Source organism: Plodia interpunctella, chromosome 16 (genome assembly GCF_027563975.2).
Source record: "Plodia interpunctella isolate USDA-ARS_2022_Savannah chromosome 16, ilPloInte3.2, whole genome shotgun sequence".
NCBI lineage: Eukaryota > Metazoa > Arthropoda > Insecta > Lepidoptera > Pyralidae > Plodia > Plodia interpunctella.
In genome coordinates this window covers 5,724,582-5,744,784 of record NC_071309.1, presented here as the reverse complement: position 1 = coordinate 5,744,784, position 20,203 = coordinate 5,724,582, and the positions used below count along the sequence as shown (strand labels likewise).

General features: G+C 35.2%; 2 protein-coding genes across 2 annotated transcripts; one reads left to right on the top strand and one right to left on the bottom strand.

The window, feature by feature from the left end:
• Positions 1-241: 241 nt before the first annotated feature.
• LOC128676789 (uncharacterized protein) lies at positions 242-3,852 on the top strand. The gene is made up of 6 exons (XM_053757120.1): positions 242-397; positions 590-709; positions 1,238-1,316; positions 1,827-2,001; positions 2,757-2,914; positions 3,350-3,852. Exons 1-6 carry the CDS (start codon positions 371-373, stop codon positions 3,466-3,468), a joined length of 678 nt encoding a protein of 225 aa, XP_053613095.1. The 5' UTR covers positions 242-370; the 3' UTR covers positions 3,469-3,852.
• On the bottom strand, positions 3,846-17,550 carry Tps1 (Trehalose-6-phosphate synthase 1). The gene is made up of 12 exons (XM_053757117.2): positions 17,215-17,550; positions 14,211-14,367; positions 11,883-12,164; positions 11,519-11,636; positions 10,988-11,435; positions 10,381-10,623; positions 9,853-10,047; positions 8,261-8,450; positions 6,367-6,504; positions 5,756-5,942; positions 5,306-5,412; positions 3,846-5,044 (listed from the first exon to the last, which is right to left on the bottom strand). Exons 1-12 carry the CDS (start codon positions 17,346-17,348, stop codon positions 4,754-4,756), a joined length of 2,490 nt encoding a protein of 829 aa, XP_053613092.1. The 5' UTR covers positions 17,349-17,550; the 3' UTR covers positions 3,846-4,753.
• Between the last annotated feature and the right edge of the window lie 2,653 nt (positions 17,551-20,203).

The following is a 20,203-nucleotide window of genomic DNA, read 5'->3' as shown; positions in this document are numbered from 1 at the left end:
GCATCTAGTGCATAGTTTGTCGTGAGGATACGCTCTTCACCTTCATCAATCTAAAGTAAATGTAAGTAAAGATTATATGTATACTACTTTCATCGCCGTGGCAGAACAATGAAAGCTCTTGTACTGTAGCGCGATCGTGTGGTCCCACAACAGGCAAAATGGGTAGATTATAGATTCTGGATTGAAAAAAAAAGAATTTATTGTTTATGCTTTGTTGTCATTCATAATGACGTCTGTCAATGTCAATCATTGTACCGATGATGTGTTTTGCTCTGTCTGAGTGTCTGTCTTCAAAAAATATAACTAATTATATTGTTATAAATCAATATACTTATCGTAATTACCTACCCAATTCCAATATTTCATCAAAATGACTACTTTTGATTCTAAATATGACGTGAGTTTTGGTATTCTTTTATAATGGCTTAATAAACCACCTCCAATGTTTTGACATTGTTATGGATTTGTTTACCTTTATTTTGTTTTTTGTACTATATTTATTTTAACGAAGGCCAGCAAAAAAGAATAATTCTAATTTAGTGAAAAGATTTCGAGTTTTATCTTGGTCTGTTCTATATATCCCTTACAGATGTACCCTGCAGGTGATGTTGGAGTTGTGGAGGGCGAAATGAATATACCAGGTCGGGGTGTACCATCTGGGGACTCTATGGAGTTTAACACTCTTGATGAGCCTATCAAAGAGACTTTTGTAAGTAGAAAAATTAATAACAGAATTCTTATGAGACAAGTTTCAATGAAGTAGTTGCCTATTAAAAGGTCTGTCAAATAGAATTTGTACTAAAGGAATACACCATAACCTCCCGGGATATTTCATGAGACATTTAAGAGACAGCCTTGTTAGCTGATAGGCAACAATAGCATTCCGGTGTGGCTTTGTGGACATGATAAAAGCATAGCAATAGCATTCTGGTTGGATTTGGGGCTGAACAGCCCTGAATCCAACCAGAAACACATGAGAGAGACATGAAAATTGACTTGATCAATCATTTTTATTCATACTTTCTCTGACACAATACCCACTTTGCAAATACCGTTAGGTACCTTCCCTATTAAAGGTGTGATGATATTAATTTGTAAAGTGTAGGTATACTTATTAGTAGAATGTTTAGCTTTTCTTAAAGAATCTTATAAAATAAGGATTGTGGGTAAGAAGTATCATAGTTTAAGCTCAATTGCATGAAATTTCCCGTTGATCATGATCATATTTTATTTTTAGATGCGTGATCTGAGAGCCGTTGGTAACAAGTTTTATCATGTTCTAATCCCTAGAGAAAAGACTAGTTTGCTTAAAGAATGTGAGTATTTTAAATATTTATTTGAAATACATCACAAATTTAAAAAATATTTGTACATATACAAATCAATACTCATACTTAGCACATACTTAGAGAAAATTGAGCATTGCAACTATCATTATCTAAATTACAGCAGTCATGTTCATTGGTCAAATCATAATATTTCATACCTTATTGGGTAATAATTTGACAGCATGGTGTATTTATTATGTATTTAAAATATCTTTATTTTTGTTTAACATAAAGTATGTGACACTTAAGTTCTTGTCATACAAATTACTCAATACACACACAATACAATAAAATATAAGACTTTTAAGTGTGAAATGTAAAATCCATATATGTTAATTGTGGATTGTGGCAAATCTAAAGGTCTCTGCCCACCTCCATGGGAAACAGGTGTGATAATATATGTGTATTATGTTAACCTATACAGTTTAATATGTTCAATACTATAAAGGATTGATGATGTATATCTGTGAAATAATAGGCCCAAACAATATTTTTCAGGGGATCTCTGGGGCCCTTTGCTTTTGTGCACATTGATGGCTACATTTCTTCAAGGATCTACTGAGAGAGTAGATAACACTAATGATGGAGGGCCTGAGTTTGCAGAAGTGTTTGTACTGGTCTGGATTGGGGCAGCTATAGTTACATTAAATTGTAAACTTCTAGGTGGCAACATGTAAGTATTTCGGATAATCACCCTATCTTTAAAAAAAAATTGGTGTGATTGTATAAAATCTTCACACAAAAATTTTGATAATTTCATTGTAAATATTATATGCAGTCTGTGTTCAGAAATGGACTTGGTAACTGAAATGTTTAAGATTATATGGAAATAAAAAATAGTTTATATGTAACCAGTATATTATAATGGTCAGTAAATAAAAAAATTACAGTATTTCCTTATCTTATATTCATAAAACATGAAACATGATTACATTCCAACACATGCAACATAAGTCTATGAAACAAACAATAATACCTACTATTTGATTATAGAAGTCCCTTTGTATAAAATACTATAGGACAAACAGCAGAAATTATTTTGCAACATTATATTCTACACATATTATTTTCCAATTTAAGATTTTTCTTGATTGAGTGACGAAATCCTCCAAACTTTCGCATTGGAGAATAAAGAGATGCGAAGCATATCGCGTGGCTTCGTCTTAGAATAGGACCACTCCATATCCCGTGTGGATGTCGTACGAGGCGACTAAGGAACCGAGGAACCCTCCTTTTGCTAATATGCCATTGTTGCCTATCACGATGCCAGCCATCACGATGTTAGACAGGCGGCAAGTTACACACAGCCGAATTATGAAACATTCATTTTATTACGATGTCACCGGGCTTCGCGACCCAGCCCCGAACACAACCGGGAACATGCAGAGACGAGAGAGCGATTGAAGATGTGAAATTTTTTGTTTTCAGTTCATTCTTCCAATCAGTGTGCGTATTGGGCTACTGCCTGTTCCCCATCGCACTGGCACTGCTCATCTGCAGGCTAATACTCTTCTCCACGCAGACCACCTTCCTCTTCTTCCTACGACTGGTTATATCTATGGGAGGCTTTGTGTGGGCTACATTTGGTAAGATATTTTTTATTTTTAATACTTAGAATCATATTCCCGCGGAAAAATGGCGGCCTATCTAGCAGTGGGTTAATGAAGTCTGAAAATTTTGATCATAGAATAGATGATAAAAATAATGTAATTCAATCTTCTAAAACTATGAAAGCGGTCTTATTTCTCATGAGAATTTTCGAAATCTGGAGAACTTTTGTCATAAAGATGTAGTTCCCACCAAACATTGCAGGGATCAGCGTGTTCAAACTCTCCAGCTGTTATGTCAGTTTAGAATTTGTTAACTATGTTAAAACCTTCTTTCAAAACATTTTTTTTATATATCCCTGGCCGTTTTAAGTTACGGTTAACAATGAGTTTTTTAATAAATAATTTACTTTTTGATATCATCAGGTCACAAACTAAATAAATAATTGTAAGGCGAAACTGATGTATTTTCAGCGGCAACCAAATTCCTGGGTGACAGTCAGCCAGCCGGGAAGAAAGCGTTGGCAGTGTATCCGATATGTTTGTTCTACTTCATTCTATCGTGGCTCGTCGTATCGCACAGCAACGTCTAAATGTCCACATCAAGTCATTATATTGTGATACGAACTTTAGTTTTAATTTGTGAATATGTGTGTAAATTATGTGTGTGTAATATAAAATCGTTTTCACATGCTTATTCTTCCTTTAAGATTTTAATGATATTTTATTTATTCTAAAACCAATGTACCGCAAATACAGGAGTATCAGTTAAAAAGGCATTTCCGATCGTAAAAAGCAAGATAATCTACGTCATTGTCGATGATGTAAAACAAAATGTCATATATGTAATAAGTATGTATTTATTTATTATTTTAAGGCACAACATTCCTGAAAAAAATATTTTTAATAAGATATTTTCATAGGGTTAAAGATTTTGTATATGATTATTGTATCAATTAAAACATTCATCTGTTAAATAATATTTTATTTTATCAAATAAATTCCTCGTAAAACATTTAATATGGATCTAAAAATACACGATTGATAGTAATTCGAGATAGGTATTTCAGTGCGCATTGGATAGACTAAAGCCACCAACTGGACTAGTATATTGTTTACTTTCTACACAACACATATTCAATAAATACATAAAGCATACCGTGTATATTTGTCACTTTGCCACATCTACTATTTGGATAGGAATGGTATTCAATCAATAGATAATTTTTTTTAATATAAACGATGAATTAATTCGACGTATTAGACATAACAAAATTCCCAGTATTAAAAACAAAATTCAATAATTTAGTTCATAAATAATAGTTTTTTTATTTTCGTATAAAATCTCAGTGCTATTTGTAAGAATATAATGTTATATTATTTTTAAGTTCGTTGGGCCATGCATACGATTACTCATTATTTTTGAAACACTTACAACTAAATGATATAGCCATATTTTAAAATTAATTGTACACATTATTCTATCACATTTACGTAATTTATATCAATGCGTTTTTAAAAGTAATTTTTAGCAGCTTTTGAAACTTGTGCAATGTTATTATATTATTAAATTGGCTTAAATATCAAAAGTAAATCCCTTAGAGGAATGTTTCTGAAATGGAATATTTTCTATTTATTGCAAAATATAAAAGATTTTATGTTTTATGTAAATTTTGTTAAATAAACATACCCAGCCATTTTAAGGTTGGTGCGCTTCAGTGAAAATTAACGTTTTAAGAATACATGTTCACATTTGACTTTTAAAAAATCATTAGACACGAACTTTTCAATTTTCCAACAACAAAGAGCATATAAATCATAATTTCAAATTACGAACATAACCTAAAAATAGCTTTAATGTTTTTAGACGAACCAGTTTTAACTGGATTCGGATCCGCTGGATGTTTTATCAGGGCTGCGGGGGGGCGTTTGGATCGGGGAGGATCTAGCGGGCATTTGGTAGGACATCTGCATGTGTAGAGTGTCCCTGGCTTTTCTCGCGCTCTTGTAAGTGAGGGAGTTGGCGCGGGGCTTGCGGCGGGAGAAGTGGCGCTCCACCCAGCGCAGCATGGCCAGCACGGAGTCGGGCGACGACAGCCGCCGCTCCGCCGACGTCTTCGTGATCTGCGACGACGCGATGCGGAACGTCGCTGCCATGCCTTTTAGAGCCTGAGTAGTTTTTTTTGTTAGATTTATGTTTTTTTTATTAAAGTGTTTTATTTTTCTAGTTTGAATAATCTTTCATTGCTTGACGATATGAATATAAAAAAAATGCTTTCGATTTATAGCTTTCCTTTACTTTTTTATATTTTTTAATCATCATCATCAATTAATTGAAGAATTTAATTTTTACATTTTTTAATAATTTTGTTTTAATAGTTAGTTTATTTTTCAATTTTAATAAGTGTATAAAATAATAGGAATACTCACCAACATTGCGTCTTCATCAGTGCTATCGTCACCAGCATAAATAACTCTGATTCGTTCACACCAGTCCAGGCCAAACGCAGTTCTTAGGATGTAAATTGACGCTCGACCTGTGGACAGGAGCAATTTAAAAAACATTCATTATTTACTATATATACTTATTAACTTAGCTTAGTAGCGTAGCTTATATACCTTTAATTATATAGCTTGGTCTACGCGTCTACATGAACGTGATACTATTTCTTAGGTACTTGGTAGATACCAAATATGATACACTAATGTTCGCATTACAATAGTTATTAGGTAACAATAGCATTCCCAAAGATGGTTGATTTTAGCCAATGGCCGGCGATAGTTGAGTTAGCCCAAAGTTATTTTCACAAGATGTGAGTGCGCCGATCTATTCGGTCGAGGTCATCAAAAGAGATATAGAGATATATATGGCGGTGTTACCCTTGTCCCACTGCACAGGCGGACGCGCCTCGATGGCGCAGTGCGCAGGCGCGGGCGTGAAGCCGGCGGCGGCGATGAGCTTGCGCGCCTGCGCCGCCAGCGCCGCGCGCTTGCTGCCCGGCGTCTCGCGGTAGTGGAACGTCAGCAGCGCGCCCTTGTTCTCCACCCACGCGCCGTCTTTGCACACCTTACGATACACAATTTCATTTGTTTAGGTTATGTATTAGGGTGCAGGTCAAATGTGCATGCTGTGTTCGCACCAAAAAGGCTGGCGACTTATGTTTTATAGATTTGTATGGTTTATTCTTGTAATGTTATATACTGTTAATTCACTAGCTACCATCCCACAGATGCCAGTGTTAGTATATACCTAGATAAATAAAATGTTGAAATCGCACTCAATATAAAAAAGTAACAAAAATGTAATTATATATCTATGATATAATAAGACTAATCTTTTTAATTTTACTAATAAGTAAGTACATGACAACTTTTGACAAGACACTAATAAAAACTTTTCATTACAGTAGCCAGTTACAAATATCCTTAAAGAAAAAAAAGATTACTTCCAGTTACTCGAACCAGTCGCGTGAATTTCTTGTTATGCTCACCTGTTCTTGCAAGGCCTTGAGGAGTTCAACGACCTTATCCTGCAGCTCCATGGGCATGGGGTGAACGAACTTGCTGCCGTCCGGGTGCAGGATCTCCAGCCCGTGGTTACCCGCGTACGTGATGCCTTCGATGCCGACCTGGAAGATAATATTAAATGTTGGTGAGTATTATGTATACGCCCACATTTTATTTGCACGTAGACACAAAAAATGCTTAATCACTTTTGACTTTATGATCACTACCTATAACGTAAGTTAAGGAAATATATAGTGAAATACACCGACTTGATACAAGTCGGTGTTTTTCGCCAGAGGCTCTGGTGCCATATTACCGTATATACAAAGTTTTTTTTCTTCAAAATTTGCAAGTAATGTTCATAGGTCCAAATTTTTATAATATACCTACATATTTTAGACTGATAATAGGTCTTCGCAGCACGAGGAGACCTAAATTTCAGACAAAGTCATATGCATTTTCTCCATATAATACAGACATTTTTATATTATAGAAAACATGTTTTATTTCTTACAAAATGCTTCATTTAAACATTCAATAAATGTTACAAAATTCTTAGAACGGGTAGAGTAACGGGTAGGTAATCTACCTGCTTTATATTTTTACTTTACTAAGACTTGCCTAGGCGTTATAAGAGTACGCTAACTTCTTAAACAAATTCCTATATTACGTTGAGGTCAAGCGAGCAAAACAGTTCATTGTTTGGAATCTACTTATTGTGTTGTGTCAACATCCCAAACAAATGTCGCCCCACCCCGCCCATGTTCAGTCACACATTACGTAATATTTACCCAAGATAGCAGTGGTACATTTAATATACATCAACCCGGTTAAGACAGTATGCGAAGGCAAGGTAGGTATGTACACAACGAGTAGCCATTACAAATATTTTTGTTTTATTTGTGATAATATTTGTCAAAGTTCACGGCGCGATATCTAGCCTTGTTGGTCGGTTTTCAATGAGAGATATCCACAAAAGACATTTGTTTACGGCGATCGCAAAGGTTGATACTGCGAATTTAATATGAACTCTATTCTAACGCAACAAGGCCGAAGCCTAGGTCGAAACATCACGTTTAGAACGCCTAAATACACGTGTGCAATAGTGTCACGTGGAGGGTCAATGTGGAATCTTCAGCTGATAAAGAATCGGCAGTTTTTGTTTTGTTAAATTACGCAATAAAGGTTACGATTGCCGTATTGGCAATAGAGTATAGTGCAGCGACTGAACTCAAAAAATAAGCAATAATCTCAGTTAATGCCACTAAAAACTTGTTCCATTACAGGCATTACTATATTTTACAAGCTTGTGAAAATACCTAGTACCTATGTTTTTTTATATATTTTTTTTATTAATAACTGGGTAGATATGTAATTAACTTGTAATAAAATGTAACTGTGCACATGAAAATTCTGTTCGTACATTTGTTTGCTTCATATGACCATTTAAAAAATTATTAAGTACCAATAAGTGAAAAGAATAGGGGGAATTATGTGGGGTTAGTTGTTGATATAATTCCTGTTCAATCACATCCTACGTTTGAGGTTACTGAGTGTGTACATCCTATGTTTGTGAGTTGAGTAGGTATGTATATTTACCTCTCAGCGAAACTTAATAACTTTTGTTGTAAATAGCCAAGTACCTACCTACCCATCTCTTTGTGATACATTTATATGACGTCAATGTAGAGGGCACGGCCAGGATGACGAAATCTTGTTAGATATTGCAAAAATATACAAAGTTTAACCAAGAGGTGCAGAGATAAGAAGGTTCTTTCTCAGTAGAGGGATTATCCAGACAATCCCACTGCTGGTGTCTGTCTCGAAATATTTATTTTCGTAGCTATCGTATGTGTGAAGTCGATAAGAAGCACTTACCATTTCCTTGACGTTATCGACGTTGCGTCCGGATATGATGGCGATGTAGACGTCGGACAAGTTGGACAGCCGCTGCAGCGTGTGCTTGGTCTCGAGCGGCAGCGTGGCCAGGTCGGGGTGCGGCGCGATGGGCGCCAGCGTGCCGTCGTAGTCCAGCATCAGCGCCAGCTTCTGCGTGTAGCCTATGTATCTAGAAAAAAACAATACAACATTATTTCTCTCTGGTTTCGTTTGGAACTGTGATGACGACGAAGCCCGAGGTCAGAGTGGTATTATTCTAGGGCGGTATCACATACCACAACAATATATAATCCTTTGTTGCACATTTTTTTAGATATACATACAAAAATGTATTATAACTATTTTATCTTGAAAAGGAAAATCCATGGATTATATTAACTCTTATGGTTTAAACTATAAGTAGGGAGGAAGGCAGGTTTACATGAAAAAAAGGAAAGTTGCAGTAGAATAGCCACAGAATAGAGCGACTGCTGCTGGCTGGCGACGAGAAACAGGCCGCCCCAGAACAAGATAGTCGGACGATTTAGAGCGACGGATAAGAACTGGAGGAGTTACGCAATGGATTGGGTGGGAGGGTTGGCGAAGTAGAGGAGAGAGCGGAGCCTTTGCCCAGCAGTGGGATACAACAGGCCAATAACAAAAAAATAGTTTAATCTGGGATAACTTCATTTACATTTCAGCAATCTATATGAGAGTAAATTTACTCTCGCTGAAGTATAAAGTTGAGACCTCTACCACTGTTTCCCATCATTAGTAGTTATCAAGCAACGAGCAACATTCAATGTCATTAAATGCTGTCGATCTGTGACTAATTTCGTAGCGATTTTATCCTGTTGACTGTGTAATTAACTTGAATTATTGTATATTGAGAATGAGAATCGTGTTATCTTTGGGTCGGAATGTGCTAGATAGGATATGCGTTCCATTAACCGAAACTAGGATATTGTCTCACACGTAATAAAACTATCAATATAAATGAGTACTTTACTTAACCTATATAAAAACTTAATAAATACTATATCTGTATCTACGTGTAACTCCATTTCTGTATAAGTAGGCGGTTTCTAATTATGTACAGGTATAAAATTGAACGTTGACTGATTGAGAAAACATAACTTGAAACTCTGCATAGACGGCGCGGGGGTAAATAAGGAAATCGGCGGTAAGCCACTCGGCGTAAGCCAAAAAGCTAGTTTTTTTGCAATATATCTTCTTTTATACATGTCATAATAATTTTTTTTTCTTGTAAATATAGAACTACCTTTCGATCGGATTGCTCGATTGAATTTTCCAAATCATTAAAATAAAAATTAAATATTCTAAAAGCAACGTTCAATAAGCATGTTTGCTTTCGTTTGAATAATTTATTTTGCATTACTTATTAGGTTTTTTGTTTTGGAATTGAAATAGCAGACAAATTATTTTAATTGAGACCAAGTAGCCACAACAATTGCCTTGTCATTAGGTTTGTTTAGGTTTTCTATGGAGCAGGAGGAGGGACAGTTTAGGCAAGACAACAGTTAAGCCATGGGTTGAACCGCTCCGCAGTCGCACAAACATGAGTGACTTACTTCGAGAGGTATTCATCGAAGTCGTCCATGGTGACGGGCTGCATGGAGGTGGCGCCGATGTCGTCGGCCTCCTCCTCCAGCGAGTCCATGGCCTTGAGGAAGGACTTCATCCAGCTGTCCACGTCATTCAGCTGCTCGCGCCTGCGCAGGTGGTTCATGCGCACTGTACGCTCGTCTTCTGGCATCATCAGTGCCCTGGAATTTCAGTGTGAAGATACAAATATTATGGATTTTTGTTTCATTCGTAATTGATTTCGATGGACGAATTAATCTTTTATAACTAGTAAAGTTTTCTTTGCTTTTCTGTCGGTGTCGACTCGATTGCGGAAAAACTTTATAATGTCTTTTTACTAAACTTTATACAATGTAATTGACAAAATATTAATAATGACCTGTTTAAATAATCTTATCAGGAAAAACAGACATGAAATAGAAACCTTTCCCCAATATAATGCCACCCTTCGACATAGTAACTTTGCATTCTGTCTGAAGAGAATTGTGATCAATTGTTGTTATGAATAGACCCACCTGTGTATAACCTCAGCCGCGTCGTCCAGTTCGTAAGGGTTGCATATAAGAGCCTCGTGCATCATTTCCCCGGCGCCGGCGAAGGGCGACACTATCAACACGCCCGGGGGCTTGTTGATTTGACACGCCACGAACTCCTTGGCCACTAGGTTCATGCCATCTCGTAGTGGCGTCACTAGCGCCACCGCCGCGTCGCGGTAGAACGCCGCCAACTCGTCTTGTCCCACGCAGCCGTAGATGTATCTGATAACACGCATTATTAGCTATCACAATCATTTCATTAAGTCAGACTGACTTAATGGAATGATTGTGATATCTTCTTTTATATGACAAATAGTAAATGCTTTAATCTTATTTTATTACTTTATTTACCTGATTGGCGACAACACCTTCATGTCTATATGTTGCCCAGGTTTAATAGCTATATAACAAAAAAGTTTCATTTAAATCCTTCCAGTAGTTCCGAAGATTAGCGTGTACACACAGACAAACAGACATTTTTTTTTTCAAATTCTTACTCTGTTGCTGTCACTCTATCGCCTAAGTTTATTTTTATGTAAATTTATTCCACAGGAATTGTTTTATTAATACTTATTACTTTATTTACCTGATTGGCGACCAGTTAGGCGTAGTAAATCTCCCATTTATTCTTCCTACAAGCTGATCCATTTCCTCTTTTAAATCCTGGTATTCTTTCACGTCAGTTCTAGAAGGAACGGAAATCTGCAGCAGCATCACTTTTTCTATATGTTCAGGATGTTTTTCTAATAATCTCTCGAAGGCTTTCAGTCTATGTACTAATCCTTTGGTATAATCTAGTCTATCGACTCCGAGTATGACTTTTTGGTTTGTAGAGAGCACTGGTTTCGCATTTTGTGATAATTGCACGAATCTGTCGAAAGGAACGCCTATGGGGAGCGGGCGGACGCAAATTGTGCGACCACCCAATTCGACTAGAAGATTTTTTCTATCCACACGACATCCTAATTTTCTTTGGCAACAGTCAATGAAATTTAAACAGTAATCAGTTATGTGGAATCCAACCATGTCGCAACCTAAAATATAATAAAAATATTATTTTCCATATACACAATTATCGGTATCGCTATATTATTTTTTGTATAAAATGTTTGTTTACCAAGTATTCCTTGTAAAACTTCATCCGACCATGGGAATAATCTGAAGATGTCCCATGGCGGGAAAGGTATGTGTAAGAAGAATGCCAGTTTACATTTGATGTCGTCCTCCTCCACGCGCTGTTAACAAAGGCAAATTACTGAATTCCTGTAATATTTTCAGATTACAAAATAAAATATATATTTACTCAGGAAATAATGGTCTTTTTTAGATAAAAATGCCTAAAATGTCAATTCAACATGTCGGTTGATACGATAGTTATAGATAGCACAGAATCAAATACATGTTGGGGAACCAAAATGTGTAAGTAATTTGTCGAAGTTGACATTCATTGAAACATTGAGTTTACAAGTTAATAAAAGTACCTGTCGGATCCAATTGGCAGCCAACATGAGGTGGTAGTCGTGGACCCAGACAATCGGCGGCGAAGAGCCACCTTTTTCTTTCTTTTCTTCTTCTTTTAGGAGACGCAGAGCGTGTACGGTTTTCTCTGCGAACTCCTCATTGATTTTAATGTACGCCTTCCAGTGGTCTGCGATGAAGGTGGCTCGATCGGGCATGGAGTGGAAGAGGGGCCAGAAGGTGCCGTTGCAGCATCCATTGTAGTAGCTGTCGAAGAGATTAGGCTCCGCGTGAATCGCCACGATCTGTAATGTTGTAAAATCACGTAACAATTGCAGATATGGTTGCACGATCAACCACTGGGAATCTCTCAACGTGCAATTTTTCTCATCAAATTTTGTGGTTTTCATGGGAAGAGACGAAATGGTGCAGTCGATAGAAATAGAAAAATATGGAGAAACCCCTTCATATACAATGTACTGAGGTACATTATATATATATTTATAATAAGTATATAATAAGGATAGAAATATAAATATTTATAATAAAGCTATTGTATCATGTCATCACGTTTTTGCTTCATTTCTTTGCTAATTAAGAGTTACTTAATAAGATCTTTGGTCGGAACATTAAACTTTTTATTGTATACCTATCTATAATTTGTTTAAAATAATCGCCTAACTTGATGCTTTTATTTTGGTTGTTGATAGTGGAATTCGGTTTCTACGTACTATCACTAAGGAACCCGAAGTTGGTCCCGTTTTGATTGGGTGAGTCTGACGAGTAGAGTTTGTAGGTACGTCTTTTTTAGAGAATATTTATTAAATTACTTTTTATATTATAGTCTAATAAAAGTAATAAGTAAATCGTGGTTTTGACTGACTTATTATCCATATAAAATTAAAATAAGCAAAAACTAGAAAAATCGTGAAAATAGATAGTACCTATCTAAATGTAATAAACTACACATAAAGTCATTTAAATAGGTACGTGCCTCATTTTTTTTCACTGTTCTAATTTGATAGTGCTTTATCTAATGAATAGTAGTTATAATGTAGTTATAATAATAATCTGTTAAGATACCGACTTTTCCAAACTATTTAGTTTCGCAGAGCGGAAAATTACACATTGTTTTATTTATCATACGTTAATTGATAAATGTTTTTAAACAATTATGGTACACACATCGTTTTGCATACATTGGGCTCATAATTTGTAAAGATAATTAAGTTATAACGTATGATGTTATTCAAACACCAACATTTTCACAATATCTTATATTAATACATAGAATCAATTGCGGATTTACACAATTGCCGGCAGTAGGCAATTAAAATTTTGCTGCCCCTTCTTATCATTATTTAACGAAAGGTCATATAATTCCGCAAATACGTGGTATAACAAAAAGCATTCGCTGATAGGATAGACAAACGTCAAATTCCTAAATTGGACAGGTTATGTGATCTAATAACATGTCTATATAACAAAAATTTTTTAAGAGAATTCTGCCGCCCTTGGATCCAGCCTACTAGTAAATTCGTCACTGCATGGAATCACTGTGAATTGATTTTTTAAGAAGCTATACATTAACTTCTTAAGATTTTAGAATAAACAAACTTCCAAAAACAAAAAATAACATTTCCCATAAAAATTTCGACTTTAACTAGACACTTAGGCCAATCAGTTGATGGTGAATCTGTAAGGGAGAGCGGAAAAAATTATACTTATAACAACAATATCGTCATATAGGTACCTCGTTGAGCTGGATCGAATATACATAGATAACAAATATGAACACCATAGGACCTTGAGGCCTTATGCAGTGTCTCTCAATTAGACTGTAGGCTGTAAACTGTTTAGATCTCAATAAGACTGAATGTTTACGTCGTTAGAAACATTTATGAATGAACGGTGTCAGGGATTTACCAGTCAAAGATTTCTTATGACAGGTGATTATGAACTTCCTAACTACCTACGTAGATCATAATGTTACAGAATTCATGTAGGTACAATTATCTTTATCGATTTATTTCCCAACACCTTATGATTATTACATAATGATTACATATTATATACTTTGCCAAACCGCTTTACAGTTTATCGGCAAATTGAAGAAAACAGTCTCAAATTATTAACACTGTTACCTAAGTAGGTATTTATGATACTTAATTATATGTCTCAACCTTTATATGTCCAAAAGACATTAGAAATCCAACTATGAAAACATTTCTAGGTATAAAATTATAGACTTAAGATGGTATGTTTCGTACAGCAAGCACATAATATATGCTATAAATTTCAAATTCAATAACTGCAAAGATTCGACGTTTTGTTAAAGTTTATATAGATACCTTTTTAGAGAGAAGGCCAGCGGTGGGCGTCTTGTCGTTGGGGTTGGATTCAGGGATTTTCTCATTAGGGTCGTCGAGGTGGATGCCCGGCCATCCCACCCAGATGCCGTTGCCTCTGATCACCACTGGAGCGACGGCAGTCACCAACCCACCCGCACTGTGGAACGAAAACTAATAGATCAATCAAGAATTTATTTGCCAAAATATCAAAATTATAGTAAATTACTTAATCGTAAATAGTTTCACAGAAACTGCATACTTTTTTGGAGAAAGATAAACTGCACTTAAGATGACGTTTTCTACCACTGCTGAGGGAGTGAAGTGTCTTAGATATGATTAAAATTAGTTATTATAAACGCATTACATAATAAATATATATTTTTTATATTCATATTCAGTCTTTAATCCAACCATTCGTTTAGATATTGATTTATTTATTTAACAGTTTATGTATAGTAAGAAAGAGTTAATAGGAAAGTACCTAAGTACAAAAGGTGCTTGCTTATTTCAAATGAAGCACTCTTATTTATCATTATTAATACTATTGCTTGCAAATTTTAATAATTAATTGTGCGTTATATTTAGGGGTTCGTACTTCAAAAGGTAAAAAAATGATCACACCAAATACACAGGTATTTGATACCTCTAGACTCCTTACAATCTCTTTCAGCAGTGAAAAAATTAAACTTGTGATTGTGATCAAAAGACATGAAATTTGGCGATTTTACACATATTACATGGGACTCGAATACCGATCGACCTATTACGCCATTATCCTATAGCACATGAAGGAATAAGTCTGAAAACCGTAAATATGTATAACATAGAAAAGCGAATTTTACGCAACCCTCAGTGCGCAATAACTCAGGAAATTTTCAGGGCCGTTTCTACTAGTGAAACTGAAATGTACTTTCTCCAACTAACATTGGTCCTGAGGCGTCAAATTTGTTTTATTTTATCCAACACTTGTTTGTAATTAGTTATAAGCAGTTATTACACCCGCAGAGAATCCAAGTTTATCGGTGGTTGAGATACGGGTTCAAGGAATAATTTGCTACTGGCATTGTCGATCAAATGAACAATGCATATTATAAACTCTAAATCATTAATGATTTCAAGGGCACTATGTATACCTGCACAAAAATGATTATTAATTAAAAAATCTAAAGACAGGGATGCGGGTTTCGTTCGGATTTTAGGTTTTCCAGACTTTTACGACCACCTACTTACCAACGTACAAGCGGGAAGTAGTCGCAGTGACGTGCACTGAGTTTAGCTTTACGTCATTTTCTAGGCAATAGCCTTGAAAATGACGTAAAGCTAAACTACTATTTACTACTAAATTCTCTAATCTGGGCTCTACTTTACTTATTAATTATTACAGTTCAATTAGCTACGTTGAGTAAACGACAGACACTTGTGACACAAATTATACAGGATTCAGTTAACGAAAGTTATAGTTAGAATAGCTACAGAAGGACCAGGATATGCCAACCTTGGTTGGTTTTCCATGGGTTGAGCAACTCTTGATAAAAAATAGTATCTAAGAATATTTTTAGATTTTTGGTAACTGGTGCAGTCGAAAAAGTAATTTTTAGAAATATTACTGATCCCTTTGAGGCTACTGATCTAACTGAAACGTTGCTCTGTGGATAGACTAAGTTATACAATAAATTTTATATTGTGATGCATAGATGACCATAGTTAATGATTTTTATTAGTGGCTTTTTTTCAACATTGTAAATGTGTTCCGCCCCTTACTAGGGCCCCCACTGTTGCGGAAATCTTGGGTGAGACCGAGTTTGTGCAATGGAAGACCTTCCTCATCCTGACCTATATAAAGTTAACGCTTACCTAGATCGGTAGCTACGCCACTATGAAGGTATGTTTCTCACACACAATACCGATATTTACGAGTGTGGAATTATTAGGGGCTCTATAATGCTTAACATGACACGTAATTACATCGTATATTGCTTTTTTGAGATTAAATGTGAGAAAATTTCGAATTTCATTTTTATGTTGAAAGCGAATTTGTTGTGCATTAGTGTCTTATCATCAGCTTATAGATCTGGGTTCTATGATGCTTTTTAATTTCATTAAAGTACTTATTATAATTTTAATGTTTTTAGTATATAGGAATTGTACCTACAATAAATAATTGGATTTGCAGCATTCGATCACCCTGCAGGTAGGTAGGTAAGGTACCTATATTAAATGTAAGGTATACTTAAATATGTACCTAAGGATTACTCTAATTACAATCAACATAAAAAGCAAGTAACTATTGACCTAAGAAACTCAAGATTGTACCTAATGAAAAATCCTTATTGAAACTATTTTTCCAATAAGTAGCTTAAGTCGCAAGTAGTTGGCCTTGAAAAGACGATAAATAAATTCAAGTCCAAGGTTTTAACGTTTCATGAACTGAATGTTTACTTTATTTATACCTAGTTACCTCATTCAACCGACGACGCCGCGCCGGTAACAAGGCAACGACAACAAACAAGAACCACTATCACAATTCGCATTGTTTACATAATATACGAATTTTTCCGTTCCAAGCATCAAAGAACTACTCCGAGACAGACATTAACCAAACAACAAAATGTAACATTACGATATACCTGTTTCCCAAAGGTTTAAGTCTTAAAATGGCCTGTGATGCAGTGAAATGAACATAAAAAATTGTGTGGAAGTGGAAACATCGATGAGATTCTAGAAAACACTGAATCGATATATATTTTCGTATTATTGTATTGTGTTTACGTTAAAAATAGACCTGAAATGTTAACAATTAGATTATTTATGGAGATTTAAGTACGAGTAGGTAATTGTCTTTAGCCTATTATATATTTATGTTTGATAAAATAAGTATATTATTTTTGTTTTATTAATGGAGTGTACACATGGTGAAGCGGTGCGTATTCCAGATCGGTAAATTGGTAATACTTATTCCTAATTAAGGCTTATTTTACAGTAATTTCCTTCATGCCGTACTTACCTAGCTTTTCTCTCTAAATCCCCAGTTTTTTCATTCCGTTTGAGAATGAAAGGCAGTCGGTTCGACACTACGATCATGCTTCCCTTGCTGTTGCACGCTGAGCGACTGACACACTTTGCATTCATTTCACTCATGTTAGTATTTTCGATACGTTCCCTTTGCACGGCCAATCACAATGAGTTTATTACGCATGCGCGTATAAAAGGAGGGTTATTTAAAATGTACGCATGAAACTTTTCACTTTTGTAGTCATCGCAAGTATTTTTCCGCGTTAATGTGTTCAGTTTTCGCTTGCGTGTGCTAAATAAACATCATCGGCGGAGATCGAAGGCGAACTGTTCCTTTGTGAGCGACGATGGCCTTTATAGACTTCGAGACTCGTCGCAGAAGGGCGAGTTGAGCGTCGTGTTTGAGCTAGTGTCGCAGCCGGAGTCCAAAGCCGACTCGGGGTTATCACCGCGGCGACCCTGCTCGGCCAGGAGTCGCCTATCTTTTGCTTCAATCCTTTTTTACATACTTTGGCTTGCAATAGACTTCTAGTCATTCAATGACTTAGTTTGTATATGAAAGTATACTAAATTTTGAAAATATTATTCTGTAATTTTGGAACATGGGTGTATGCGGTATTTGATTATGAAGCTATTACAAAATAGTGGTTACAAACTGTATTTTTATGTATTAAGAGTTGGATTAGAGTTGTATGGCGCTGGCTGTCTTTCATGACTGACACCATAACGACGTTTAAGTTTTTCGGCAAGTGATTGACAATAGAGACAGCCTGCCTGAACCACTGAACAAAGGGGAGTTTATGTTTTCAACATCTGTGTAAGTATATAAATGAGAAATTATATGAAGATTATCAACTAATTGTACCTAGTATTTTAAGTTTTTTTCATTCCATGACGCATTATAATAATATTATATTGTAAAACGGTTTGGACCTGGGGTTGAACTGTTTGTCATGACTGTCTGATGCAGACGATTATACAGATAGACATTTTATTGACATAAAATTCAAAACGCTACAAAAATCAAAAACGCTTCTTAGATTAAGCGTGAGTCCGCTAATAGTTTTCCCGCTTTTCGCGGCGGGTCGGTGCGGTGGCGGGGAGCGTGGAGCGCGCATGGTGTTTGCGTGTTGCGCACGCGCGCGACACGTGTCTGTGATGGTCACGGACACAAAATAATTAGTAAACAGATGTATCTATCTATCTATATACAGTTTATTTTATTTCCCGAAAATAAACTAATTCTAATGTATAGACTTTACGACGACGCGTTTTACCTCATCAATTGTTTAATTTTATTGGGAAATGTAGACCCAATTATATAATGTAGGTAATATGCGCCAGGACAGAAACAACGTCTTTATTTTGTTCACCGTAATGTTTATCAAGAAATTCATGATATTTTTAGTTATTCCGGACACAAATAACATTAAGCTAGTTAAAAGCTGATGAATATCTCGATGAACCTTTTACGCTGTTAGTACTTCTAGTACTTACACCGACCCATTCATATGCAGCAGAAATACGTATTGAAAATTATATTCCTGAAAAAACAATAAGCAAAATTTTTAAATAGAAAGTGCGCCATTTGCTTCTTTTATATTTTTGTATATAAGCTATGCTCTCGACCTAAACGCTATGAATTAAGTCACTAGACTCATGACATGAACGTAATTGTTAAAGCTACAAACTACAACATTTCGGAACGGCCACCAGTGGTGGTGGTGATGGGCATGAAATATGTAAACTAAAAAGACTTTAAAAAACATAATTTATTGTCATCTATGTATATAACAGCTCACATCCTGATCAATTTATTTTAATTGAAGGCGAAAACTAAAAAATACACACATACACATTCTTATTTAGTTTATTTATAAAATTTGCTTAAAATTATCTTAATCTAATCAAACAGATGCAAGCGAATAATTGTGCTTTGCGTAGTTTGTATGTGAGCTTTTATTACCGCAAGGAACACTAGCAATCTCTGTCTTAAACCGCCAAAGTCGGCGAACTGTTTGCTCATTGGAAAACCATTACAAGAGCTACATATAAACAAAAAAATTCGCTTGGATCGTAATGACTTACAAAAATCTTTATCTATGCGTAAACATTGCAGTATTCATCATTCATAAAGTAACTTTCCGTCGCCGGCTCTTTCCATACCTATCGGAATAACTATTGTTAATTGGATTTGTATAATAAATGACTTGACTTCATTAATGCAAGCTTTATAATTGCCGCTAATCCATAAATCTGTCTACTTACAAGAGATTTCATTTTTGTTGTCTTTACTTTCAGTGAATTTAATTTATTACATATAATTATATATGTAAATATAATATATAAAAAGTATTGTATTATATATAATTTTGTAGTAGGTACCGAAATATATAGTTATATATAATATATAGTTAGCTTATATCTTAACATGATTAATGATTATAAAAATGTGATCTGTACAATCGTACAGATCACATTTTTATAAATATTAATACTCACTCAATCCGGTGGGTATCATAATTTTAAACCTAAGTAAGTATGTGGTTTTAGGCAGCATTTGATTTTCCTCATCAATTTACTCAAGATACCTCATCAAAAATGTATTCAAACACAGTTACAAATATAAAAAATTGCCTGTTTGAATTGTTTTTTAAATAAAAATCTAAATCACCACAGCACGACAACCAATTATTTTGATATGACATTTATTAACCATATACATAAAAGTAAGTCTAGTTAATTATATGTAGATCGTATATTTTTTATTTAATTAGGAACAATTTAGCCCGTCGATTGCGGAGAATCGAGACACAACTGATAAACAATTGTTTGACCGGTGTATTTGCAATGATTCGCAAGATAGACAGAAAATATATTATTTATACCTGAAACAGAAATAACTACACGATAACAAGCAACATAAAAATGCACTATCAACATGCAAAATATAAACAGCAACTAGAAATTGAAACCTGGTA

Bases quoted from the DNA above. Each gene is read 5' to 3' on its own strand.
- Tps1 (XM_053757117.2), bottom strand. From the start codon at position 17,348: ATGAGTGAAATGAATGCAAAGTGTGTCAGTCGCTCAGCGTGCAACAGC. The intron at 10,624-10,987 runs GTAAATAAAGTA...GCGTGTTATCAG, and splicing joins CCTAACTGGTCGCCAATCAG to ATACATCTACGGCTGCGTGG. The intron at 6,505-8,260 runs GTAAGTGCTTCT...ATTATCTTCCAG, and splicing joins TCGATAACGTCAAGGAAATG to GTCGGCATCGAAGGCATCAC.
- LOC128676789 (XM_053757120.1), top strand. From the start codon at position 371: ATGACTACTTTTGATTCTAAATATGAC. The intron at 398-589 runs GTGAGTTTTGGT...TATCCCTTACAG, and splicing joins CTTTTGATTCTAAATATGAC to ATGTACCCTGCAGGTGATGT. The intron at 1,317-1,826 runs GTGAGTATTTTA...AATATTTTTCAG, and splicing joins GACTAGTTTGCTTAAAGAAT to GGGATCTCTGGGGCCCTTTG.